The sequence below is a fragment of the Dermochelys coriacea genome, chromosome 6 (genome assembly GCF_009764565.3).
Source record: "Dermochelys coriacea isolate rDerCor1 chromosome 6, rDerCor1.pri.v4, whole genome shotgun sequence".
Lineage (NCBI taxonomy): Eukaryota > Metazoa > Chordata > Testudines > Dermochelyidae > Dermochelys > Dermochelys coriacea.
Window position 1 is genome coordinate 1,351,237 of NC_050073.1, and position 26,037 is coordinate 1,377,273.

The 26,037-nt window shown below is 62.8% G+C and overlaps 1 protein-coding gene and 1 long non-coding RNA gene across 2 annotated transcripts; one reads left to right on the forward strand and one right to left on the reverse strand.

The window, feature by feature from the left end:
• Positions 1-1,726: 1,726 nt before the first annotated feature.
• SRRM2 (serine/arginine repetitive matrix 2) lies at positions 1,727-14,388 on the forward strand. Its single transcript, XM_038404770.2, is given in 16 exon segments — positions 1,727-1,871; positions 2,975-3,250; positions 4,187-4,297; positions 4,571-4,732; positions 5,017-5,094; positions 5,322-5,384; positions 5,601-5,633; positions 5,984-6,034; positions 6,367-6,456; positions 6,586-6,772; positions 7,077-7,747; positions 7,749-12,401; positions 12,677-12,946; positions 13,229-13,351; positions 13,549-13,656; positions 14,144-14,388. Coding segments are annotated over 15 exon segments (6,849 nt in total). The 5' UTR covers positions 1,727-1,871; positions 2,975-3,011; the 3' UTR covers positions 14,154-14,388.
• Positions 14,389-17,365: 2,977 nt separating this feature from the next.
• On the reverse strand, positions 17,366-19,185 carry LOC119856774. Its single transcript, XR_006282239.1, has 2 exons — positions 18,342-19,185; positions 17,366-18,288 (listed from the first exon to the last, which is right to left on the reverse strand). It is a non-coding gene; the product is annotated as an uncharacterized LOC119856774 (long non-coding RNA).
• Between the last annotated feature and the right edge of the window lie 6,852 nt (positions 19,186-26,037).

Here is a 26,037-nt window from a genome sequence, read left to right on the forward strand (position 1 = left end):
CCAGCCTGCGGGAGACCCCGCGATACCGATGCGGCCCTAGGGCGACACCCCAGCCTGCGGGAGACCCCACGATATGGACGTGGCCCTAGGGTGACACCCCAGCCCGCGGGAGACCCCGCGATACCGACGCGGCCCTAGGGCGACACCCCAGCCCGCGGGAGACCCCGCGATACCGATGCGGCCCTAGGGTGACACCCCAGCCCGCGGGAGACCCCGCGATACGGACGCGGCCCTAGGGTGACACCCCAGCCCGCGGGAGACCCCGCGATACGGATGCGGCCCTAGGGCGACAGCCCAGCCCGCGGGAGACCCCACGATATGGACGTGGCCCTAGGGTGACACCCCAGCCTGCGGGAGACCCCGCGATACGGACGCAGCCCTAGGGTGACACCCCAGCCCGCGGGAGACCCCGCGATACCGATGCGGCCCTAGGGTGACACCCCAGCCCGCGGGAGACCCCGCGATACGGACGTGGCCCTAGGGCGACACCCCAGCCCGCGGGAGACCCCACGATATGGACGTGGCCCTAGGGTGACACCCCAGCCTGCGGGAGACCCCGCGATACCGATGCGGCCCTAGGGTGACACCCCAGCCCGCGGGAGACCCCGCGATACCGATGCGGCCCTAGGGTGACACCCCAGCCCGCGGGAGACCCCGCGATACGGACGCGGCCCTAGGGCGACACCCCAGCCCGCGGGAGACCCCGCGATACGGACGCGGCCCTAGGGCGACACCCCAGCCCGCGGGAGACCCCACGATATGGACGTGGCCCTAGGGTGACACCCCAGCCTGCGGGAGACCCCGCGATACCGATGCGGCCCTAGGGTGACACCCCAGCCCGCGGGAGACCCCGCGATACCGATGCGGCCCTAGGGTGACACCCCAGCCCGCGGGAGACCCCGCGATACGGACGCGGCCCTAGGGCGACACCCCAGCCCGCGGGAGACCCCGCGATACGGACGCGGCCCTAGGGCGACACCCCAGCCCGCGGGAGACCCCGCGATACCGACGCGGCCCTAGGGCGACACCCCAGCCCGCGGGAGACCCCGCGATACCGACGCGGCCCTAGGGTGACACCCCAGCCCGCGGGAGACCCCGCGATACGGACGCGGCCCTAGGGCGACACCCCAGCCCGCGGGAGACCCTACAATAACACCCCAGCGATCAAAATGGCGGCGGGAAGCGGTCTCACGGGTCACCCCCGGCCCCCTCAGCCCGCCAGGGCACGTCCCAGGAGGCCTTGCGCCCCGCCGCGGGGCCTCATGGGAGCGGCAGTCTCGCCGGGGCCGGACTACGCTTCCCGGCATGCCCCGCGGTCGCGCGGAGAAAATGGCGGCGTTCGGCGCGGGGCATGCTGGGAGCGTCCTTCCCGCCGTCACTTGTCCCCACCCCTGTCTCCAGCGGGCTGATGGTTACCCAGGGGGCTGTGCGGCTGCCGCGGCTCCTCATGGGAACCAGAGTCCCGAGGGCCCCCGCCGCCCTTTGCCTGAGCTGGGCCGTGGGCATCCCAATGGGCTGTGCGCCTGCCGCGTGGCCTCATGGGAGCTGTAGTCGCCTCTGCCCGTGGTCCCGGCATTGCCGGACGCAGCCTTCCCGGCTCAGCCGGACTACAGCTCCCGGCGTGCCCCGCGGCCTAACGGCGGATGGCACAAAATGGCGGCGGCTGGCGCGGCGCGCGCGGGGCTCGCCGGGAGCTGTAGTCTCGGGCCCCCGGCGCTCCCGCGGCCCCGCGCGGCGCGGCGCGGCCCGGCGGACTCCATTTCCCATGGTGCCGCGCGGCGGGCGGCGCTGGCGGGGGCGGGGGCAGTTGCTGGCTCGGAGTCAGGCTCAGGCCGAGGCGGCGGCGCGGAGCGAGCGGGCGGCCTGGCTCCGTGAGTGGCGCAGACGCGGCGCGGGGGGCCCGGGGCCGCGGGGAGGGGCTGGAGGTGGGGGGCGGGGGCCTGTGGTGAGGGGGCAGCAGAGGAGGGGGGCTGGGCTGGGGGCAGAGAAGTGGGTCGGTGGGGAGGGTCTCGGGTGGGGGAGGGGTCAGCGGGGGGGAGGGTTGGGGTGGGGGTGGGGAGGGAGCAGAGGAGTGGGTGGCGGGAAGGGGTGGCAGGGGAGGGAGTGGGGGGATGGGAACGGCAGGGAGTGGGGGGCAGGGGGGATAGGGGAGGGAGCAGAGGAATGGGTGGGGGGCAGGGGGATGGGGGAGCAGGGGAGGGAGTGGGGGCAGGGGGGATGGGGAAGGGGGGCAGGGGAGGGAGTGGGGGGCAGGGGGAGCAGGGGAGGGAGTGGGGGGCAGGGGGGATGGGGAAGGGGGGCAGGGGAGGGAGTGGGGGGCAGGGGGAGCAGGGGAGGGAGTGGGGGGAAGGGGGAGCAGGGGAGGGAGTGGGGGGCAGGGGGGATGGGGAAGGGGGAGCAGGGGAGGGAGTGGGGGGTAGGGGGGATGGGGAGGGAACAGGGGAGTGGGTGGGGGTAGAGGGGATGGGGAGGGAGCAGAGGTGGGGGTGGGGGCAGTGCAGGAGCCACAGCCCCCCACCTGGGGGTGACCCTCAAAGTACAGATTTTTTCCCTGCAATTGTTGCGTGTTCCCCCTCTCCCTCTGCTCCACAACCCTTCCTTGCTCTCTTCTCCCCCCATCCTCTCCCTGCCGTAGAGCGTCACTTAGGCCATCCCTTCCCCCTGCATGCCCCCATCTTCTTGTCTGTTTCCCCTCCCTGCAGTCTTCCCAACACTGAACCCCCTCCCCAGGCTCCCCCGAGGTCTGCCCTCGTTTACATGCTAATTTGGATTTATCTGTGTTGTCCTAAATATACGTGTTGGGGCAGGGTTTTGTGTTTGGTTTGTTCGCCGGGGGAAAAGGGCATCCTTGCTAGGGGCTCAGGGACTAGGAATCGGGACGCCTGGGTTCTCTGGGAGGGGAGTGGGGGTCTAGTGGTTAGCGTGGTGTGCGGGGGCCGAACTTGGGGGTCTGAGGCCGCATGTGTCTCCGCAGGTCTTGCAGGCCCGGGCGGTGCTAGCCTGGCGGCGCCATGTACAATGGGATAGGGCTCCCCACTCCCCGGGGCAGCGGCACCAACGGCTACGTCCAGCGCAACCTCTCGGCCGTGCGGCACAAGAAGGAGCGAACCGACTACAAGTCGGAGGAGGAGCTCAGGAAGCTGGAGTCGTCTCTAGTTAAGAAGCCCAACCAGGAGATCCTGGACCATGAGCGCAAGCGGAAGGTGGAGCTGAAATGCCTGGAGCTGGCCGAACTCATGGAGGAACAGGGGTACGTGTGGGGGTGCTGCACTGTGTCACGCATGGGGGAGCCCATCAGGGAGGGGATGGGACACACATTGAGGGTGGAGATGGGATGCAGGGGGTGCATCGGGGGTGGGGGTGGTTAGGGACACACTGGGGGTGGGATATGGGGGGGCACGCATTGGGAGGGCACATGGGGAGCTTGGGGGCACATATCAGGGGTGGGGATAGGGCGTGGGGTTTGTGGGGGGGCACATCAGGGGGTGGGGATGGGATGCGGGGGTTGTATGTGTGTGGGGATTTTGGGGGCACACATGGGGGTTGGGGATGGGAAGTGGAGGATGGTATACATCAGTGGGTGGGGATGGGACGCGGGATATTTGTGGGGGTACACATCGGGGGTGGGGATGGAGGTGGAGGTTGTTGGGGTCACACATCGGGGTGGGGATGGGACACGGGGGGTGTGTGTGGGGGGGTGCATAGTGCTATGACGATGGATGTAGCTAGAATGCCCCAAAGGAGGCTGTACCTTGCCATGGAGAGGACCCGTGCTCCAACGGGCCCCTTTACGCAGTGCAGGGGTGCATGGGGGAGGGGGCATGTACTGTGGGTCCTTGTCTTCTCAGGCTGTGGCCCGGTGGCTGGGGCAGCTCTCGGGGCAGGAGACCCCAGTTCAAGCCCTCCTGTGGAGAGGGGACATTGCCCCGGCTCTCTGCCCCCGGGCTGATGGGTCCGTGGCTGGCGCTGGTACCGCTGCCTGTCTGCTGCCTTCCTTGACGGGCACTGTAATAAGGGCCTGGGAGGCACCGAGACCGGGGTGGCGGGGTCCACATTGCCCCCGACTTGCTTTGGGAGCTGCCGGAGGATGGAAAAGCTGGGCACTGGCCCAGCCTCGCTCAGGTGTCCTCGGCCAGAGTCCGGAGACGCCCCGTCTCCCCCTGATTCCCCTGGCTCCTTTCCCCAGCTATGCCGAGGGCGAGATTCAGGAGAAAGTGGCGACCTTCCGGCTCATGCTCCTGGAGAAGGACGTGGCTTTGGGCAAGGAGGGGGAGCAGCAGCCCGAGCAGAAGCCAGCGTAAGTACCCAAGAGGGCCACCTGCAAGGGGGCGCATCCCCCAGCGTGCCTCCCCCGGGCACTGCTAGCTTCACTGGCTGGACACTAGAGATGGGCTCCACCTTCCCTTCCTGCATCTTGGGCCTGAGGTGTGTCAGCAGGTGCCCCATCCCTGCCCCCCTTAGCTGTGCCAGTGCCCCTCACTCCGACCCACAGCCCCCTGCTAGCCCAGCTCTGGGCTCCCCCAGTCCTGCGGTCTGTTGCGCCCCTTACCTCCTCTTCTCCTCTCCCCAGAGTCACAGAGACCCACCAGCTGGCTGAGGCCAACGAAAAGAAGAACGAGCGGCTAAGGGCAGCTTTTGGCATCAGTGAGAATTATGTCGATGGGAGCTCGTTCGACCCCAACCGCAGGGCAAAGGAGGCAGCTGCTGCCAAGCAGCAGCAGGAGCAGTACAGGTACTGGCTGGGGTGTGGAGGGGCAGAGCTGCCCCCTCTGGGGCCTTCGGGGTTGTGGGGAACCAGTACTGGTGGGGGGCAGGCTGTGTGCGGTGCTGGGATGGATGGCCGATACCCCTCCCTGTCTGGCCTGAGTTGCGGCCCTGCCCTCTAGCGGTGGGAACGCAAACAATGGGACACAAGCTCGAGGCCTGTTGCCCCCATACCAGGGGTTCAGCTGGTGTTGAGCGTGGGCCTGGACCAGGGGCGATTAACCCTTTCACGCCTGCTCTGTCTGTCCCCAGCCTGGTCCGTGAGTCCAGCAGCTCCCGCTCTCCATCCCCCAAGCAGAAAAAAAAGAAAAAGAAGAAAGACAGAGGCAGGTGAGTACCAGGACACCTGGGTTCTCTCCCCAGCTCCGGGAGGGGAGTGGGGTCTAGTGGTTAGAGCGATGGGGGCTGGGAGCCAGGATTCCTGGGTTCTCTCCCCAGCTCCGGAAAGGGAGTTGGGTGCAGTGGGTGGGTTGGGGGGGGGGGGGCTGGGAGCCAGGACTCTTGGAAGTCTCTGATGCCCTCCAACTGCATTTGACTCCAGCCGCATTCCCCTGCAGGTCAGAGAGCAGATCCCCTTCTCGAAGGGAGAGGAAAAAGAGCTCTAAGAAAAAGAAACACAGGTAAGGGATGGGCTGGCTCGGCGGGAGGGCAGGGAATGGGACTTGTGGCCTTTCTCCTGTAGGGGGCGCTGGCTCCAGTCCGGCCCCAAGGCGGGTGACTGGCTGGCTCTGGGGGTGAGGAGTCTGTGGGCCCCAGGGTCTGTTAGTTGCGGGGCGATTGGGATGCAGTGGGGTGCTATGGCTCTGCTGACTCCACGTTCCATGTTCTCTGTCCAGGTCTGAGTCAGACTCGAAGAAGAGAAAACACAGGTGAGGGACTGTGCTGGTTTTTCTTAGTGAAATGGGCAGCCCTGCCCTGACCCAGGAGGGGGCGCTGTGGGGCTGGGCGCTGGCTGTGGGGGGAGCTCTGGGGTAATCTAGCCCTGGTCTCTCCCAGCAGGGGGTGCTGTGGGTCGGGGCAGTGGCTGTGGGGGGAGCTACTGGCGACTCCAGCCCTGGACTCTCCCAGCAGGGGGCGCTGTGGGGCGGGGCGCTGGCTGTGGGGGGAGCTCCGGGGCACTCTAGCCCCGGCCTCTCCCAGCAGTGTGGGTGCTGTTGGGGGCGGGGCGCTGGGCGTGGGGGCTCTCCCATTTCCCAGTGGTCCCTGTTACTCATCTCAGGTCTCCCAGTCCCAAGAGCAAACACAAAGCCAAGGAGAAGAAGAGGAAGAGGTAAGAGTCCAGCGTGCGGCCCCCCCATGCCACAGCTAGCTCCCTCCTGCACCTCCCCTTCTGTGCCCCCCGCACTGCTGCCAGCCCCCTCCTGAACCTCCCCGGCCTGTGCCCCCCAGCCCTCTGACTCACTAGACCCCACTCCCCTCCTGGAGCTGGGGAGAGAACCCCCTTCGGCCTACGCTCCTTGATTTTGCCCCCCCCCCCCCCCCGGCTGCCCTACCCCCTTCACCGGCCAGGATTTCTCTGATTTCCTCGCTCCAGCCTGTGCTTCCAACGCTGCCCATCCCCCAGGGCAGTATTATTCCCCCTAACCAACCGCATACTCTCAGATCCACCAGCGAGTCGGCGTCCCAGAAGGGCCGAAGAGGTCGCTCGTCCTCTCCAGACTCTTCTTCCTCCTCGGACAGCTCGCGGAGCAGGTAGGTTCCCTGCCGGTGGGGTGGGGGGGCAGGGGTGCCGGGTCCTGCCTCGAAGGGCTTCCTAACACCCAAGGGGCGTTGCTGCTTTCGGTGATCTCTGATCCTTCTCTTTTGCCCCAACCTCCCCAGGTCCCGGAGCGTCACCACTCAGAAACGGGCGTCCCGGCCCAGCGTGAGCCCTCCAGCGCCGCTGCGGAGGAGAGCTGACCCCGAGGGCGCCCCGAAGGATGCCCCCAAGAGAGATCACTCAGCATCCCCCGAGGTCAGCCGGCGTGCACAGAGCGGCAGCCCCCGGGAGGGTCGAGATAAGCGAGAGGTGAGTGGTGGGGACTGGGAACCAGGACTCCTGAGTTCTCTCCCCAGCTCTGGGAGGGAAGATGGGTCTGGTGGGTTAGAGCAGGGCAGGGATGGGAGCCAGGACTCGTGGGTTCTCTCCCCTGCTCCAAGAGGGGAGTGAGGTCTAGTGAGTCAGAGGGCGGAGGGGGGCGGGGCTGGGAGCCAGGACTCCTGGGTTCTGTCCCGGCTCTGGGAGGGGAATGGGGGCTAGTGGGTGAGAGCAGTGAGGCTGGGGATATGGGTTGAAGTCCATGCAGTAGCAGCTTTCTCTCCCCCTTCCACAGAAGCCGTCTTCTCGGCGATCCCCCCGCCAGCGTTCCTCCTCCCTGTCGCCCGTCTCCGAGGGGAAGCGGAAGGTCAAGGATCACCCCCGGCAGCCAGAGCGCAAATCCACCCCCACCCCGACCTCGGCGCGTGAGCCACGCCCGCAACGCCGCTCACCGTCCCCTGAGCCGGCCCGGGAGAGGGCCTCATCCGGCCACAAACGCCCACCCTCCAAAGAGACCAAGTCCCCCCGTTCCTCCTCCCCGCCCCCCAAAAAGCCAGTGGCTGATCGCCCCAAGAGCCCATCGCTAGTGGCTGCTCCCTCGGCACCGGCCACGACCCGGAAGGCCCCTTCCCCCCGGCCATCCCGCTCAGGCTCTGAGAGCGACGAAGTCTCCTCCTCCTCTTCTCCCGAGCGGGATAAGCCAGCCCCAAGCAGGCAGGAGAAATCAAGGGGCTCCCAGCGCCGAGACCGCTCCAGTTCTTCCCCGGAGCCCTCCCAGCCTGCTAAGGCTGCCCCCAAGCCGTCATCCCGGCGTGAGCGATCTGGCACCCCAGCGAAGAGTGCCAAAACCCGCTCCCTCTCAAAGAGAGACGCCAAGTCACGCTCGCGGACGCCCCCTTCCCGCAGGGAGCGTTCCCGCACCCCGCCTCGCCGGGGAGGGCGTTCCCGCACCCCACCCCGCCGGGGGGGCCCGTTCCCGCACGCCACCGAGACGCGGCCGGTCCCGATCCCGGAGCCCCCAGTGGAGAGGCAGGTCCCGGAGCCCCCAGAGATGGGGCCGTTCCCGTTCCCGCACTCCACCCAGGTGGGGCAAATCCCGTACGCCCCAGAGGAGGGGGAGATCTCGCAGCCCTCAACGACGAGGATGGTCCCGCTCCAGGACACCCCAGAGGCCTGGCTGGTCTAGGAGCAGGAACACGGCGAGGCGGGGTCGGTCTAGAACCCCGCCCCGGCGAGGCAGATCCCGGTCTAGAACCCCGCCCCGGCGAGGCAGGTCCCGGTCTAGAACCCCGCCCCGGCGAGCCAGGTCCCGGTCTAGAACCCCGCCCCGGCGAGCCAGGTCCCGGTCTAGAACCCCGCCCCGGCGAGGCAGGTCCCGGTCTAGAACCCCGCCCCGGCGAGGCAGGTCCCGGTCTAGAACCCCGCCCCGGCGAGGCAGGTCAGGGTCCTCTTCCAGGCGGGAGAAATCACTGATTTCAGCCAGAAGGAGCCGCTCTGGGTCATCAGCCGAGCGGAGGAAGAAATCCAGGCTCCTCCTGCGGAGGAGCCGGTCAGACTCGTCGCCAGAAGTAAAGCAGAAATCCAGGAAAATGTCAAGACGCAGTCGCTCCACATCGTCCCCTCGGCTACGGAAGAAATCCAGATCATCACCCCGGAGAAGCCGTTCTGGCTCATCACCTCGACCAAAAAAGAAATCCAGATCTTCCCCTCGGAGGAGCCGGTCAGGGTCGTCTCCAGCGCTGAAAAAGAAATCCAGAACACCGTCCAGAAGGAGGAGGAGGAGGTCTGGATTGTCTCCGGCACTCAAAAAGAAATCCAGATCACCGCCTAGAAGAAGCCGGTCCGGATCGTCTCCAGAAGTGAAGAAGAAATCCAGATCATCCCCCAGACGAAGGCGATCTGGATCTTCTCCATTGGCGAGAAAAAAATCCAGATCACCACGGAGGCGAAGCAGGTCTAGGTCTTCGCCAGTGTTGAAGAAGAAATCTAGATCACCGCCGAGACGAAGCAGGTCTAGGTCCTCGCCGGTGTTGAAGAAGAAATCTAGATCACCTCCAAGACGAGGCAGGTCTGGGTCCTCTTCAGTGGTGAAGAAGAAATCCAGATCACCACCTGCGAGAGGCCGATCTGGATCTTCTCCAGCATTGAGAGAAAAATCTGGATCGCTCCCGAGACGAAGCAGATCTGGATCATCTCCAGCGGTGCGAGAGAAATCTAGATCGCCCCCGAGACGCAGCAGATCTGGATCATCTCCAGCGATGCGAGAGAAATCTAGATCGCCCCTGAGACGCAGCAGATCTGGATCATCTCCAGCGGTGCGAGAGAAATCTAGATCGCCCCCGAGACGCAGCAGATCTGGATCATCTCCAGCGGTGCGAGAGAAATCTAAATCACCCCCGAGACGCAGCAGATCTGGATCATCTCCAGCTGTGCGAGAGAAATCTAGATCGCCCCCGAGACGCAGCAGATCTGGATCATCTCCAGCCGTGCGAGAGAAATCTAGATCGCCCCCGAGACGCAGCAGATCTGGATCATCTCCAGCCGTGCGAGAGAAATCTAGATCGCCCCCGAGACGCAGCAGATCTGGATCATCTCCAGCCGTGCGAGAGAAATCTAGATCGCCCCCGAGACGCAGCAGATCTGGATCATCTCCAGCCGTGCGAGAGAAATCTAAATCGCCCCCGAGACGCAGCAGATCTGGATCATCTCCAGCGGTGCGAGAGAAATCTAAATCGCCCCCGAGACGCAGCAGATCTGGATCATCTCCAGCGGTGCGAGAGAAATCTAAATCGCCCCCGAGACGCAGCAGATCTGGATCATCTCCAGCGGTGCGAGAGAAATCTAAATCGCCCCCGAGACGCAGCAGATCTGGATCATCTCCAGCGGTGCGAGAGAAATCTAAATCGCCCCCGAGACGCAGCAGATCTGGATCATCTCCAGCGGTGCGAGAGAAATCTAAATCGCCCCCGAGACGCAGCAGATCTGGATCATCTCCAGCGGTGCGAGAGAAATCTAAATCGCCCCCGAGACAAAGCAGATCTGGATCATCTCCAGCTGTGCGAGAGAAACCAAGATCACCCCTGAGACGAAGCAGATCTAGATCCTCACCAGAACAGAGAGAGAAATCTATATCACCTTCTGTGAGAGGCAAATCTGGCTCCTCTCCTGGGTTGAAGAAGAAATCCAGTTCTCCTCCAAGGCAAAGTGGGCTTGGATCTTCACCAGCAGTGGAAGGGAAATCCAGATCTTCTCCAGGGAGAAGCAGATCTGGATCCTCTCCAGAACTGAAGAAGCTGTCTAAGACCTCTCCAAGACACAGTGGTGCTGGGTCTTCTCCAGTGGTGGAAGAGAAATCTAGCTTGCTTCCAAGATGTAGCCAGTCTGGATCCTCTCCAGAACTGATGAAGAAATCCAGATCGCCGCCTGCGAGAGGCAGGTCTGGATCCTCTCCAGAACTAAATGATAAATCTAGCTCACCACTCCCAAGACACAGCCAATTAGGATCTTCTCCAGAACCAAAAAAGAAATCCAGATCACCTCCAAGATGTATTAAACTTGGTGCCTCTCCAGTGGTGAAGGAAAAATCCAGATCTCCCCAGCCATGGCAAAGCCTATCCGGATCCTCTCCAGAAGTGAAAAAGAAATCCCCATCTCCACCCATGAGAGGGGCCTCTGCAGAGCAAGCAAAATCCAGATCGCCTCCCTCACTGAGCGGATCTGGATCATTGTTGACACTGAAAGGGAAATCCAGTTCGCCCCCAAGACGCAGCCGATCCGGATCCTCTCCAGGGTCAGGAAGCAAACTTGGGGCAGTTTCAAAACACAGCAGGCCCGTGGTTTCTCCAGAAACTACAGAGTTAGTGAGGATTTTAGCAGGTCAGGTCAAGCCGATGTCTCCTGAGACAAAAGACAAATATGGAATGTCCCCAAGAAGGAGCAGATTGGGGTCGTCTCCTGGCATCAGAGAGAAGTCCAGAACACCTCCAAGCAGCTCGGAGTCTTCTCCAGAACGGGCAGAAATATTCCCATCACCTCTGAGACGCAGCAGGTCTGGCTCGCCCCCGAGGCCGCGCGAGAAGTCCCGATCGCCCCCGAGGCCGCGCGAGAAGTCCCGATCGCCCCCGAGGCCGCGCGAGAAGTCCCGATCGCCCCCGAGGCCGCGCGAGAAGTCCCGATCGCCCCCAAGACGCAGCAGATCTGGCTCATCTCCCAGGCCGCGAGAGAAATCCCGATCTCCTGCAAGGTACAGCAGTTCCGGTTCCTTTCTGAGATCTAGGGAGAAATCCCGATCTCCTGCAAGGTACAGCATATCCGGCTCGTCCCTAAGGCTTCGAGAGAAATCCAGATCTCCTCCAAGGCGTGGCAGGTCCGGCTCATCCCCGAGACCTCGAGAGAAGCTGGGGGCGTCTCCCAGAAGCAGCCGCTCTGGGTCTTCTCCAGAGAGACCCAAAGGCCCGACAAGGCGTGGCCGGTCCAGCTCCCCCTCCAGAAGGGGGAAGTGGAGATCTTCCCTGCGGCGAGGAAGATCCGGGTCGTCGCCCAGGAGAACCCGCTCCCGGTCCATCTCCAGACGAGGCAAATCCAGAAGCTCCCTGCGGAGGGACCGATCCGTCTCATCACCCGGCAGGAGTCGCTCGAGATCCACCTCGCGATTCTCCCGCCGCCGGGAGCGCTCACCATCCTCGCCCTGCCGCGGCAGATCCCGCACACCGCCCCGCCGAGCCCGAGCGGGGTCTTCTCCCCGGCGCCGCGGCTCCCGGCAGCCCCGCTCCCGCTCCCGCTCCCCGCCGAAACTGGACGTCTCCCGCACTCCTGCCTCTTCCTACCATGGCCGCTCTAAGGCGTCGCCAGCCAGGACCCGCTCAGGCTCGGGCTCGCCGAAACGAGCCGGTCGGAGGTCCCGCTCACCACCGGTGCTGGAGAAATACCCCAAAGTGGGAGCGGCTGACAAGACAGCACCAGGCAGAGCTGAGAAGACGTCGCCCGTGGTGGTGGCGCCCATCCGGCGCAGCCCGTCCTGCTCCCCGCCAGCACCGGACGAGGCCTCCCCCAAAGCCAGGAAAGCCCATTCCCCTGCCCCCAAGATCCATTCCCCACGGCCAGAGGGATCTCTGGGGGCGGTGAGGAACGGGGGTCCAGCGCCCGCCTGGACCCTGAACTCCTGCCCTGTCGCCCCTGGGGGCTCCCCGCCTGCCGGCCGCCTCCCCACAGCCAAAGGGCCAGAGAAAGTCAGATCTTCCTCCTCTTCCTCTTCCTCCTCCTCCTCTACCTCCCACAAGGTGCCCAGCCCTCTGCCCGCCCCACTCCTGGTGCTGCCCCCCAAGGAGGAAGACAGGGAAGGGCCCAAGGTCAAGTCGGAGCCACCAGCCCCGGAGGGGCCCGGGGAGCTGCCAGACAAAGCCCGGAGCGGAGTCCCCAAGCCGCTGGTGCCGCTGCCGGTGCCCCCCCGCACCCCGTCCAAAGAGAAGAGGAGCTCGTCCACCTCCTCGTCGTCGTCCTCGTCCTCCTCGTCCTCGTCCTCGTCCTCGTCCTCCTCTTCTGACTCCAGCTCCAGCTCCTCAGAGTCCAGCCACGACTCCCCGGCGAGCAAGGGGCCCGACCTGGAAACAGCGAAGAAAGAGTGAGTCCCCTGCGGTGCCCCCCCTGGCCTGAGCCCCCCACAATGTGGCATGCCTGCCCCCTCCCTGGTCCCCCCGCGACCCGTCCCCATCTCCTCCGGGCACGCCCCCACCATCTCCGGTCCCTCGTGGCAGGGCACCCTCCACCCAGCTCCCCCACCCCATTCCTTCTGGCCCAGCCCAGCGCCCCCCTGCTGAGCCCCCACCCTGCGCGTGATGCCCCCTGCCCAGTCCCGCTCTCCCCTGCCCCAGTTTCTCACGCTGCCTCTGTCCGCAGGCCCCTGAGTCCGGCGCAGAAGGAGCTGGCCCGCGAGGGGCGCCCCCTGGAGGTGGCCAAGCGGAAACGCCGTTCCCGAAGCTCCAGCAGCTCCAGCAGCAGTTCAACATCCTCGTCCTCCTCGTCTTCGTCCTCGTCGTCCTCGTCGTCGTCGTCCTCCTCCTCCTCCTCCTCTTCTTCGTCCTCCTCCTCCTCCTCCTCCTCCCCCAAGCCGGGGCCCCAGCCACAGCCCAAGGCAGCCCCCAAGAAGCCCTCGCCCGAGCAGAGGCGGTAAGTGTGGGGCGTTGGCCTGGATATCTGGGTCCTCGTTCTCCTAGGGGTTGGGCGTTGCCAGGCTGGATACCTGGGTCCCTGTTTTCCCCTGGTTCTCTCTGGGCCTGTCTGAGGGGAGTTGGTGGTTGATGCCAGCCCAGATGCCTGGGTCCCCGTTCTCCCCAGGGAGCAGGAGCACAGCTGGCTGACCCTGGTTCCCCTGCCCAGAGTGCTGCTGGTCCCACCCCCCGCAGGAGGCGCTGCTGTCTCACCTGCCATCCCCCCTTCTCCCCCCCACAGCTCCCGGAGCCCCCGGAAGCCGATCGACTCCCTGCGTGACTCGCGCTCTCTCAGCTACTCCCCGGCCGAGCGGCGCCGGCCCTCCCCCCCGGAGCCCCCCCCGGCCCAGCGGGAGCGGCACAGGTAGGTGTCTGCTGGAACCCCCCCAGGGACCAGCTCGTGGGTGGGTGGGAGGGAGCTAGGAGGGAAGGGTGAGGGATGGGGGGGGCTGAGGAGCAGGGGAGGGGGGAATCAGGTGTCTGGGAGGGGGCAGGCTTGGAGGGTTGTGGGTCAGATCTGGGGGCCCCACTGACCCTCCCCTTACCCGGCGCCCCCCTCAGTGACAAACCCTCCCAGAGGAGCCGAGGAACCAACAGCCGCTCCCCGGGTCGCAAGCGCAGGCGGGAAACGCCCAGCCCCCCCCACGCCGCCCGTCGCCGAGCGTCCCGGTACGAGGGGGCTGAGATGGGGCTAGATGGGCCTGTGGGTCTGATCTGGGGGGGCTGGGAGAGGGCAGGATACCAGGGTAGATGGGCCCATGGGGCTGATGAGGGGGGCAGGATAGTGGTGTAGATGGGCCTCCCATGGGGCTGATCTGGGGCAGCCAGGAGGGGGCAGGATACCAAGGTAGATGGTCCCATGGAGCTGATCTGGGAGGGGGTGGGGTACTGGGATACATGTGGCACATGTGGCTGATGGATGGGGGGTGCGGGACAGGGCGGGATACATGGGCCCCCATGGGGCTGATCTGGGGGGCGGACTGGGGTAAATGGGCTCATGAGGCTGATCCGGAGTGGCAGGGAGGTGGCGGGATACCGGGGTAGATGGGCCCTTGGGCCTGACCCATTGGGGTCTGCCTTTTTCCCCCTTTCTCCACCAGGGGGCAGACCTCTCCCTGTATCCCCTTAACCCCTCCTCCCTTTCTCCTCTTTTCAGGTCTCCGTAGCCCGCGGGGCTCCGCCCAGCCTCCAGCAGCAGCGTCCTCTAGCAGGGGCACCGGCAGCAGCCTTCTCCGTTTCCATTGGCTCCTTCCTTCACCTCCCCCTCCCTCATTGGTCGGCGGCTACGTCCCGCCCCCTTGGCTGCCGGGGCCCCGCCCCGTTGTGACTCGAATCTCGTTTTTTCCCATGTGAGCGTTTCAGTTTTTTCTCTTCTGTGAGTTTTACCGATAAAAAAAAACCCAACAAAACTTCTGTGTTTTGAGACAAGGGAGGGGGTGGGGGGGAGTTGGGTTGATTTAGACAAAAAATGGTTAAAGAGGAAAACACAAAAAAAAGTGTGGGGGGGGGTTGGGGTGGGAAGTGGAAAAAGCCGGCTTGATTTAGCGTTTCTCAGTCGGGGGGCTGGCGAGATCCTGCTTCTCCGGCAGAGACCCGCATGGCATGTGTCCCCCTACATTTCTGAGGTGCATCGCCCCTCTTTGAAGCACCCCCAATTTTCAGGGGGTGAATCCCCCCAAATCTCGGATTTAGATCACCGCCTTCTTTTGCAGCCCCCCCAAATTTTAGGGGGTAGATTGTTCCCCTTTCACTGGCAGCAGCTCCAGAATCTCAGGGGGAGCTCTCATTGCTAGCACCCCAAATTTCCAGGCCCATATCCCCCTTCCCAGCCCCCCCCAAATTACTCTAATAGGGGGCGAGGGAGTGATTTTGAGTTCTCCTTGCCGTTAAAGTGTGGGGGAGCGCCTCTTCGGGCTCACGGTGGGGGTTCTCGCTATCAATATTTGGGGGGATGTTAGCAGCAGCACCCTGAGTTCCAGGGCACAATCTGCCCTCCTCTCAGGAGCCACCCCCAAAATTAGACTCCTCTTTAGGGGAGCATATGTGCTTTCAGTTAAATTTGGGGCACCTTGTCTGATGTGTGGAGGAGGCAGAGTTGGGGGTTCATTGGACCTCCCAATAAAGGGACTCTTTCAGAATGTGGGGGGTCTGTTTGTACCCCATAACAGCAGTTTGGGGGCACCATCAGCAGAGCCCAGACCTGTGGTTTTGGAGCATCAGTGGCTGTGCTGCGGGCCCCACAGTTTGGGGGGGGGGTGAGCTGGCTGAGAAACCCTAAATCGAAGGGCAGATTTGGGGGTGGGGTGGGAGGTGGGACAGAGTTTTCTTCACGTTTCTTAAAAGCGTTTGATTTTTTTTTTAATCTGTACAGCAAGGAGACTTTTTTCTGTGAAATAAACTACGAAATGCAGAGCCTGCGCCCCCTCCCTTTCCTCAGGTGCCTGCGTCTTTCGGGGGGTGGCAGGGGCCCCCCCAAACTTCGCCCCTGTCCCGGGCGGCCAGACAATAACAGGGCGGATGCTCCCCCACGGGACCCACAGGGGTTAGGAACAAGCCGGGGAGGGATCCCTACATAATGGGAGTGCCGGGGATGGTTTGGGAGCTGGGGGAGGGGCTCACTCCTTTATGGAGCGACAGGCAGGGCCCCGGGGGCTCCTGAGTCTGCTGCTGTATCAGCAACGGCCACAGGAGGGCAGCACTGCGCCTGGCAGGGGGCGTACCAAGTCCAGCCCTGCTCCCCCCTCGCGTTGGTACAGGCTGGAAAGTCCCATTTCATAACCCCGCCTGCCCCCCCAGCCCTGCCAGTGCCCCTCACTCCTGACCCGCAGCCCCCCGTTAGTCCGGACCTGCCGCCCAGCCCTGCCAGTGCCCCTCACTCCCGACCCGCAGCCCCTGCCAGCCCAGCCGGTGCCCCTCACTCCCGACCCGCAGCCCCCCGCTAGTCCAGCCCTGCCCCCCAGCCCTGCCAGTGCCCCTCACTCCCGACCCGCAGCCCCTGCCAGCCCAGCCGGTGCCCCTCACTCCCGACCCGCAGCCCCCCGCTAGTCCAGCCCTGCCCCCCAGCCCTGCCAGTGCCCCTCACTCCCGACCCGCAGCCCCTGCCAGCCCAGCCGGTGCCCCTCACTCCCAACCCGCAGCCCCCCGCTAGTCCAGCCCTGCCCCCCAGCCCTGCCAGTGCCCCTCACTCCCGACCCGCAGCCCCTGCCAGCCCAGCCGGTGCCCCTCACTCCCAACCCGCAGCCCCCCGCTAGTCCAGCCCTGCCCCCCAGCCCTGCCAGTGCCCCTCACTCCCGACCCACAGCCCCTGCCAGCCCAGCCGGTGCCCCTCACTCCCGACCCGCAGCCCCCCGCTAGTCCAGCCCTGCCCCCCAGCCCTGCCAGTGCCCCTCACTCCCGACCCGCAGCCCCTGCCAGCCCAGCCGGTGCCCCTCACTCCCAACCCGCAGCCCCCCGCTAGTCCAGCCCTGCCCCCCAGCCCTGCCAGTGCCCCTCACTCCCGACCCACAGCCCCTGCCAGCCCAGCCGGTGCCCCTCACTCCCGACCCGCAGCCCCCCGTTAGTCCAGCCCTGCCGGTGCCCCTCACTCCCGACCCGCAGCCCCCCGTTAGTCCAGACCTGCCGCCCAGCCCTGCCGGTGCCCCTCACTCCCGACCCGCAGCCCCCCGTTAGTCCAGACCTGCCGCCCAGCCCTGCCGGTGCCCCTCACTCCCGACCCGCAGCCCCCCGCTAGCCCAGCCCTGCCCCCCCCACCGCAAGCCCTGCCCCTCATTCCCAACCCACAGTCCCCTGCCAGCCTAGCTGTGGGGTCCCTTCCCTCACACCACTCTGCCGGTGCCCCTCGGTGCTCTACTTCTCCTGTGTGTGGTAGGCAGGTGGTTGCAACGGTTTGTGTGCTTTGCCGCAGGGAGCGGGGGCTCAGCCGGGGCACTCTCCCCTGGCAGCCAGGGCTGGCCCCAAGGCGGCACTAGGGGGCGCTCTGCTGAAGGGAGCGGGGTGAAGCAAGGTGAAGCATTTCCTTTGAAAATGTCCCTGAGCCCCGGAGTCTGGGTGCAGTCCCAAACCAGGGGCGTCTGTTCTGCCTCCCTCGCTCCCCCTCAGCACCAGAATGGATTTTACCTCCCACTTTGTGTTCCCGGTGCGGCTCTTCCCCTGCTGTTCCACCCCAGAGGTGGCTGCATCTCAGCCGCAGGTGAGTCATTCCTGTGCAGCGTTTTATGTGGCTGTTCCCCAGCCACTCTGCCCCAGAGGTGGCTGCATCTCAGTGCCAGGTGAGCCATCCTAGCACGGTGTTACATTCGGCTGTTTTCCAGCTGCCCCACCCCAGAGGTGGCTGCATCTCCACGCCAGACAAATGAATTTGAGGAGACAGATTTATGAGTTTGTCTTTTAATGCAGCAGTTTATTTGAATCCAGATGCTGGCTGAGGTACAGTCCCTAGATCCCTCCTCCCTGGGTTTGTGTGGATAACAACCGTCTATAGCTGTTTTGCCCCACCAAAGATCTGAAACCATTCCCCCCCCCCCCTTTTCCAGGCCAGGGTCCGAGCAGACTCTGGGTGCTCCGCAAGTTTGGGTTTCTGATACCTTCATTTCTCCAGCTGCTGAATCCCCGGGACTCTCAGGGGGCTTTTCACCCCCAAGTCTCGGACTTCTGGGTCCTTCCATTCTGACACCACGGACGGCTTCCCTTGGCTCCTTGCTCTTCTCCAGTGCCTGGGTGCCTGGGTCGTGCCCCCAGGATCTTCTTTGTCCTCCAGGTGCCCGGGTCCTCTTCCCACACCCAGCCACGAGACCCGGACTCCTGGGTCCCGTTCCACCAACACCCCCACCTCTGGCGCTGGGAACCACTCCCCCCGTTTCTCCTCCCAGACCCCGGGGTCTTGGACTCCTGGCTCCCACCCCCACTCAGCCCCGGCCCGGACTCCTGGGTCCCCAGCCCCTGCGGCGCGACGGTCTCTCCTCCCGTTGCTCACAGTACACTCATCCATAAAGTAGGAAACACTACACGGGACACGGTGGTTTAGTAGTGCTTTCTACTTTATGGAGGAGTCCACTGTCCGTATCGGTGCCAGTTCTCCAGCCGCGTCCCTCGGTGGGCACCGCCCTGTGCCGGCTCTGGCTGCCCCATCCCCTGCCCTGCCCTGCCCTTCCCTCAGCTCCCGCTGCCTGCGGTCCCTGGCTGAGTAAATGAACAGGGAGCCACAAGCAGAGGGGGCCGGTTCAGGGACCCTGTGTAGGATTGTCAGAACCCAGGTGTCCGGGCCCCTGACCTCCCCTGCTCTCACCACTAGACCCCACTCCACTTCCAGAGCTGGGGAGAGAACCCAGCCCTCCCCCTCCTCTACCCTGGTAGACCCCACTCCTCTCTGAGCTGTAGGTTGGTATAATTAGCAACAAAATAATGACTTGTGCAGTGATTGTTGTAAGCCAACGATCACTACTTGACTGATTTAACAGCAAAGGGTTACAGTGATCACTGTAGTATTAATTCTCTGATTACAATATTAAAATAAAGATCCCAACTCTGCTTAAGTAGCCACACCTTGTTGCCAATTATCAAATGACTCCTCATGATCTCCGATGTGGATCTGCTGCTCGTTAGATGGTGAGGAAAGATTTAAGCGGCATTTAATGCCGCAGAGCTCAGGATCTTGATTGAATTACTCATTAGAAAATGGTGATTAATTACTAAATACTATTATTATTAAGAGACTAATAATTATACAATTCTGACCAATTGTTAAATGTAATTTCTAGTTGCAAAAAAGATTTTCTAGGCGGCACATAAATCTTTGTGAAATGGCTAATTATTGGAAAGCATTGAGAGCAAACGAGAAGAAGCGCTATATAATTTCCTAGGATAGGGCTAATGATTGCAAACGTAATCACTCGGTTCCTAATTTGACAGTCGGCCACTTGCTCCTTCCAGTGCTGCTGGCTGTGGGAGATGGACCGATTAGAGAATAGAGCTTCGACAGGGGGAGGAAACGTCATTTTAGCCGAGGAAACTATCTCAGGAGGATCGCAGTGAGCAATTATTTTAGAGTTGGCAAATAAGGCAAGAAATAATTAGTAAGTAATCCCCAGACCCCACTCCTCTCCCAGAGGTGGGAGAGAACCCAGGAGTCTGGGCTCCCAGCCCCCCTGCTCTAACCCACTAGCCCCTGCTTCCCTCCCAGAGGTGGGAGAGAACCCAGGAGTCCGGGCTCCCAGCCCCCCTGCTCTAACCTACTAGCCCCTGCTTCCCTCCCAGAGGTGGGAGAGAACCCAGGAGTCCGGGCTCCCAGCCCCCCTGCTCTAAACCACTAGCCCCTGCTCCCCTCCCTGAGCTGGAAGAGAACCCAGGAGTCCGGGCTCCCAGCCTGGAGCAAAGGAGACCTTCTTACCTGTGCCCTGTATCCAGCTCACCGGTGTGGGATTCAAGCGAGGTGCTTCCTGATGTTAGAGGCTGCGGGAGGGGGACCCCTAAATCCTTGTGTGCTTGGTTGGGAGGAGAGGGGCTCTAAGCCTGTACCCCACAGTTACTGCCCCCCCAGAGATTGGGGCATGACTCCCAAGAGGAAGAGGCTGGTGGGGGGGCTAAGAGCATGGGGGACCCCAGAACGGGGGGACCCCAGAGGGGACTAGAGGGAAGTGCTCAGGGATTCTGCATCCCTGTGCCCCAGAATCAGGCCCCAGAAGGATCCCGCCCCTGGCTGTGGTGGAAGAGGGAGCAGACGCCATTTTGCTGTTGCATAAACCACTGTGCGGGTTTGCAACAACTTCCGCTCCTGGGGGAGCGCAGCAGGCACTGACAGCGCAGCAACCCCCACCCAATGCCCCCCAGTTCTAGAACTGGGGACACTGAGCCACAGAGAGGCAGAGTGGATAGAGCCCAGGAGTCCTGGCTCCCAGCCTCCCCGCTCTAACCACTAGACCCCACTCCCTCCCCAAGCGAGGAATAGAACCCAGGAGTCTGGACTCCCAGCACCCCCATCTCTAACCTACTAGACCCCACTCCCCTCCCAGAGCCGGGGAGAGAACCCAGGAGTCCTGCGTCGCCATAGGGTGAGAAACCCACCTGAGTCTGTGGCGGGGGCTTAGGGTGGAGGACGGGGGGCTCCGGTCAGCAACCTGCAGAGAAGAGAGAGTGAGGAGCCGGTGACAGGGCTTTTTATGGTTGACCTGAGGCCCTCCCACTATGCGCCCCTCCCCCATCCCGCAACAGTCATGTGATCGGCCGCCCTCCCCCCCCGGCCCAACCACAGGAAGTGGGGGGCCATGGTTTGAAGTGGGGCCTGACAGCGGAAATTCTAGCCCCCTCATCTAGCTCAGTGCATAGCTTCAGCCCCGGCCATGCGGGGTAAACAGACCCAGCCCCGTATGGTGGCAGGAAGGGGATCTCAGCCAAAGGGGAACAACCCCCCATCCACCCCTGCTCCTCCAGACCCGTTAAAGGGCCAGGGGCGAGAGTTGGCTTGGGGAGCTCTGCTGGGGCCCCTCACTCCCGACCCACAGCCCCCTGCCAGCTCAGCCCTGCCCCCACCCAGCTCCGCCGGTGCCCCTCACTCCCGACCCACAGCCCCCTGCTAGCCCAGCCCTGCCCCCCACCCAGCTCCGCTGGTGCCCCTCACTCCTGACCCACAGCCCCCTGCCAGTCCAGCCCTGCCCCCACCCAGCTCCACCGGTGCCCCTCACTCCCGACCCACAGCCCCCTGCTAGCCCAGCCCTGCCCCCCACCCAGCTCCGCTGGTGCCCCTCACTCCTGACCCACAGCCCCCTGCCAGTCCAGCCCTGCCCCCACCCAGCTCCACGGTGCCCCTCACTCCCGACCCACAGCCCCCTGCTAGCCCAGCCCTGCCCCCCACCCAGCTCCGCTGGTGCCCCTCACTCCTGACCCACAGCCCCCTGCCAGCTCAGCCCTGCCCCCACCCAGCTCCGCCGGTGCCCCTCACTCCCGATCCACAGCCCCCTGCTAGCCCAGCCCTGTCCCCCCACCCAGCTCTGCCGGTGCCCCTCACTCCTGACCCACAGCCCCCTGCCAGCCCAGCCCTGCCCCACCCAGCTCTGCCAGTGCCCCTCACTCCTGACCCACAGCCCCTGCTAGCCCAGCCCTGCCCCCACCCAGCTCCGCCGGTGCCCCTCACTCCCGATCTGCAGCCCCCTGCTAGCCCAGCCCTGCCCCCCCCAGCTCTGCCGGTGCCCCTCACTCCCAACCCACAGCCCCCTGCCAGCTGAGCCCTGCCCCCCGCAGCTCTGCCAGTGCCCCTCACTCCTGACCTGCAGCCCCCTGCCAGCCCAGCCGGGAGTAGGTTCTGGGAGGCTAAAGCTGGGGATCTGGGAGCCAGGACTCCTGGGTTCTCTCTCCCCAGGGGCAGTCAGAAGGGGTCAGGGAATTGAGAGCTGTCCTGGGACATGTGGGGGTGCCCTGGCCGGTCCCCTTTGTGACCCCCATCGTATACTAAGAACTAGTGCTGTGGGGCGCTGGGCAAAGAGTGGCACACACAGTGACCCCCCTCCCCTCCAGACAGCCAAGTACCCTGAGTCCCCCCTACCCGCGCTCCAACGCCTGGACTGTCCTAGCTCAGGCTCCTGGACTCTGGGTGAGCTCCGTGGAGCTGGGATGGGGGACAGCAGAAAAGCCCCCCCACCCGCTAGCTCCCAGTCCCCCCTCATTTCCATTTATCCCTCCTGGCTCCCTGCCCCCCAGCTACCGCCAGGCCCTGCCTTCCCTTCCCCCACAGGCTCCGTTAACGCTGTGACCTTAATTTTAGTGGTTTTGGCACATCTGGTGCAAGTGTGAATGGAAAATTCATAACGTTTTGTGGAAGGGTGGGGCAGGGCTGGGCTGGCAGGGGGCTGCGGGTCGGGAGCGAGGGGCACCGGCGGAGCTGGGTAGGGGGCAGGGCTGGGCTGGCAGGGGGCTGCGGGTCGGGAGCGAGGGGCACCGGCGGAGCTGGGTGGGGGGCAGGGCTGGGCTGGCGGGGGGCTGCGGGTCGGGAGCGAGGGGCACCGGCGGAGCTGGGTGGGGGGCAGGGCTGGGCTGGCGGGGGGCTGCGGGTCGGGAGCGAGGGGCACCGGCGGAGCTGGGTGGGGGGCAGGGCTGGGCTGGCGGGGGGCTGCGGGTCGGGAGCGAGGGGCACCGGCGGAGCTGGGGGGGGCAGGGCTGGGCTGGCAGGGGGCTGCGGGTCGGGAGCGAGGGGCACCGGCGGAGCTGGGGAGGGTGGTGCCCCACAGGTGTAGGTGGGTGGCTTCCCGTCCCCCCAGGCCCTGCTTCCTCTTTTTGTCTCTGGGGGTGGGAGGTGCCGGGTCGCTGGAGCTGGGGGAACTGAACCGTGGCTGAGGGCAGGGAGTTGGCGTGGGGGGAGGGGGGTTCACTCTGCAGCTGTTCCCCTGCCCCAGAGCTGGCTGCATCTCAATGCTGGGGGGCAGCTTGTGTGAGCTCAGCCCAGAGAGTTGGGGGGGGGTTATCCCTGGGGCTGGGCCCTGGGGATCTTGAGGCTCACATGGGACAGGAAGTTGTGTCAGGGGCTTTGGGACAGGAAGTGGCTCCCGCCCTGAAAGTCGGATGGCTTCCTGAAGATAAAGGGCTTTTCAGCAGGTGGAGGAGGGTGGGGCGGATTTGGGGGTCCCTGGCAGTGAGAGAAATCCAGGCGTCCTGGCTCCCTCCCCCCCGCTCTAACCCACCATACCCCACTCCCCTCCCCAAGCTGGGGAGAGAACCCAGGAGTCCTGAGCCCCAGGATGTGGGCCAGGTCCTGCAGGGGCCCCTGAGCAGTGGGACGGGGCTTATGCCCTTATATGGGTACAAGTGGCCCCTGGGGAGAGGAGCCACCCCCCAGCGGAGGCGCCAGGATGTGGCTGAGCTGCGACTTCTGCTATTTTCAGAGCCTCGGTTGCAGGGGATGGGGGGATGGGGGGAGGGAGGGTCTCTGGTGGGGAGGATTGGGAGGGGGCCACGGTGTGGGGGTTTGTCCCCCAGTGTCTGGGTTTGGGCACATGAGGACCTGGAATCCCCCCCCTTCAGTGAGCCCCAACCCCCTCCCCGCCACCTGCCCCCCCCCCCCCCGCCCCCAGAGACGCTGGCTGGTGCATGAGGCAGGAAATACACCCAGCCCCAACATCCCCCCCACCCCCTTCCAGTAGGGGGCAATGCTGCCCCCCAACAGGCAACATCCCGACTGTGGCCCCCCAATTCCAATCACAGCCCCCCCCGCCCCCTCGTGGAGGACACAATGGGCGCAGAGCAGCTGGGAGAACTACACAACGCTCCCCCCCCCCCGCCCCGCTCTGGACTTTTCCATGACGCAGCCGATTCGAAACCGCGCCCAACAGACCTCCCCCCACCCCCGGCACAGCGCTGCTGCCTGCCCCGAACCACAGAGCAGTGCCGAGAAGGCCGGAAACGCAGCCCTGCAAATATAGAAACAGCCCCCCAGCTCAGCCGCTGCCCCTCACTCCCGACCCGCAGCCCGCTGCTCTCTGTGGTGGTGGAGGCCAGGCTCCGACACCTTCGCCAGGTTTCAGCCCCTGGGTCCCAGCCCTAGCGGGGACGTCTCTCCCGGCATTTTTAGCCCAGGGGCTTGATCCTGAGCGTGTAGGGCCAGGCTCTCAGCTGCGCTGCCCCGGGGTGTGGGGTTACTGTATGGACGTGCCTGAAAGGTTGGGCTGAACATGACCCCGTTGCCACGCCTGGGCTGTCTCACGTGGGAACAAGTCTTCCCCCCCACCCTCCCCCCAGCCTCTCAACAGGGCAGGGCTCAGTTCGGGACCGATGTTTTCCCCCACGAATTGAAATTAGCGGGGGTGTTCGAATACACCAGGGGGTGAGGGCCGAGGGGTGAGACCGTGAGGGTGAAGCGGGGCTTACGGCACCATCGTAAAAAGTGAAAAATGTCTCCCGGCCATTTTATTAAATTTAACTCGTGTTTTAAAATCATCATGCAAATGAAAATGGGCTCTTCCGGCCTTCTGTGAAGCACGGCAGCTCCAGCCCTCTTGGGTTCTTGTTGTAATTTTGCACAACTCTGTTAATGAACTTCTCAAACGCAGTGCATTTGTCTTCGGTGGCTTCTTGTGTGTCCGGTGCGTCCAGTCCTTCATGAGATCAAGCAGGGACGGTGACTCCTTTCAGAACACAAAATGCTATTCAGTGAGGCAGAAGATCGCTCAACTGTAGCTGTTGTGACTGCGAGTAGCAGGAGAAAAATTCCTACTTTCTTCATCCCAGGAGACATAGCACAACATTTGGGCCAAACCACTAGTGATGATAAAGAAGAAGCTGAAGTCAAATCTTCATTCATTCGTCGTGTGACGTTCCGCTCTGTGTTCAAATTCTCTGTCCTGAGCACATGGCAGCCCCATGGCTGGTAGCGCCTACTCCATTCAACAGTCGGTGTTTTATAAGACAGGCATCTGTAAATGCTACGTAGTGGTTGATAGAATCTAAAAGTTGCTGTTGTAGATTTGTAAGGATCAGCTCTGTGTACTTGACTTTTCCATCTGGCTTAACAAACACTTCTTGTCCTCTTCACTTAAGGATTTAGTATAAGTGCCTTCATTGGTCAACTTCCTGACTGAAGTCTTTGCTTCTTCCAGTACGTTTGCGATGGATCTTTCTCTGATTGACCCACAGGTAGCTTCTATTGCTGGACAAAGATCTACGGCTGTTGTAGCAGATGCCTGGATGGCATTGTTTAGTGACCCAAGTGGTTGCAACAGAAGATTTACAAGAGAGAGAATGGGGATAATTTTCTCTGAACGTAGCAGCGAAAGTAATCCACCAGCCTCACTAATTAGATCCATCCCATCTCGGTAGATACTCTCCAAAGCCAATAATAATGGTTGCAGTAATTTTAAGACAACAGCCAACGATTGCTTGTGAGATAGCCAGCGGGTTTTCCCAGGTTGGACTAATTTGAACTTCAGTTCCAATGTATGGTCTATATTTTCCAAGACGTTCAGTCTTTTTGGACTCCTGCTGAAAAAAAGAGTATAACAAAAACATTAAATGTATAGCTTTTTAAATGCCTTTTGAAGAGTCTGTATAGCTCATACTAGCGCTAACTAGAGTAGATGACTTCTGCAGTGTGTATAGGAGAGATTAGGGTTACGCTTTTCTCTGAGCAAAGCTTGTTCTTCACCGTGTCTTCCAGAGAAGTTTGCAGCTCCATCAAATGCACAAGCAGACACCTATTTGGGGGCTCACTGATGAGCATTTAACGCTTCTAAGATGTGGGTTGTCACAGATGCAACTGATGTGTCTTCTGTTAGGGGGCTTATTCCTTCACCCACTTACTTCCCTGGTCCTTCTCGCATGAACAGAGAGCAACAATCCCCGAAGTCCAAAGGTGCAAACAATTCGATGTTTATTGAGGTGAACTTCCAGCAAGCATGATTCCAGTTTCCTTCCTTAATGTCCCCCTTCCCAACTCTGACACCACAGAGCCTTACCTGTGTCCCTGTTCCCATTCCTGCCCTTAGCCAAACATGATTCCAATTTCCCCACCCCTGTTCCCATTTCCCCCCCCCACACTTCCTGATTGACTGCAGACTACATAGTAAAACTTGAGTTCTGCTTAGCTATGCCTTAACCAATCATTTTCCTGACATTTAACTAACCAATCCTAACATATTGTAACATGATTATTTAAACAATTATATCCCCCCACCTTAATTAGTATACACCCAGCAAAATTAATTATACAGCAGACAGAAACAATCACCGAACCAGACAGAGACCATGCAGACAAACAATGGGGAAATGGGGACTGCAGTGATAGAACAAACACAGAAGTGAGGATTTCACATCCCAGCTATTGATAAGTGAGTTCTTGCCAGCCAGGATGCTGTCAAACTAAGTTTCCTTTTACATCTTCTAGGCACTTCCCTTTCTCTGGAGGCGACAGGCGTTATCAGGACAGGACTGTATCCTAACAGCCCAATAGCACCTGATTTCAATGTGACTGGTTTGGGATGTGAGGAGGTGACCGGTCGCTTCCCAGCTTATGGCTGCCCGGGGTGCTTAGCCAGAGATCTTAGCCTAAGCACAGGGCCTCAGACTGTCACAGTG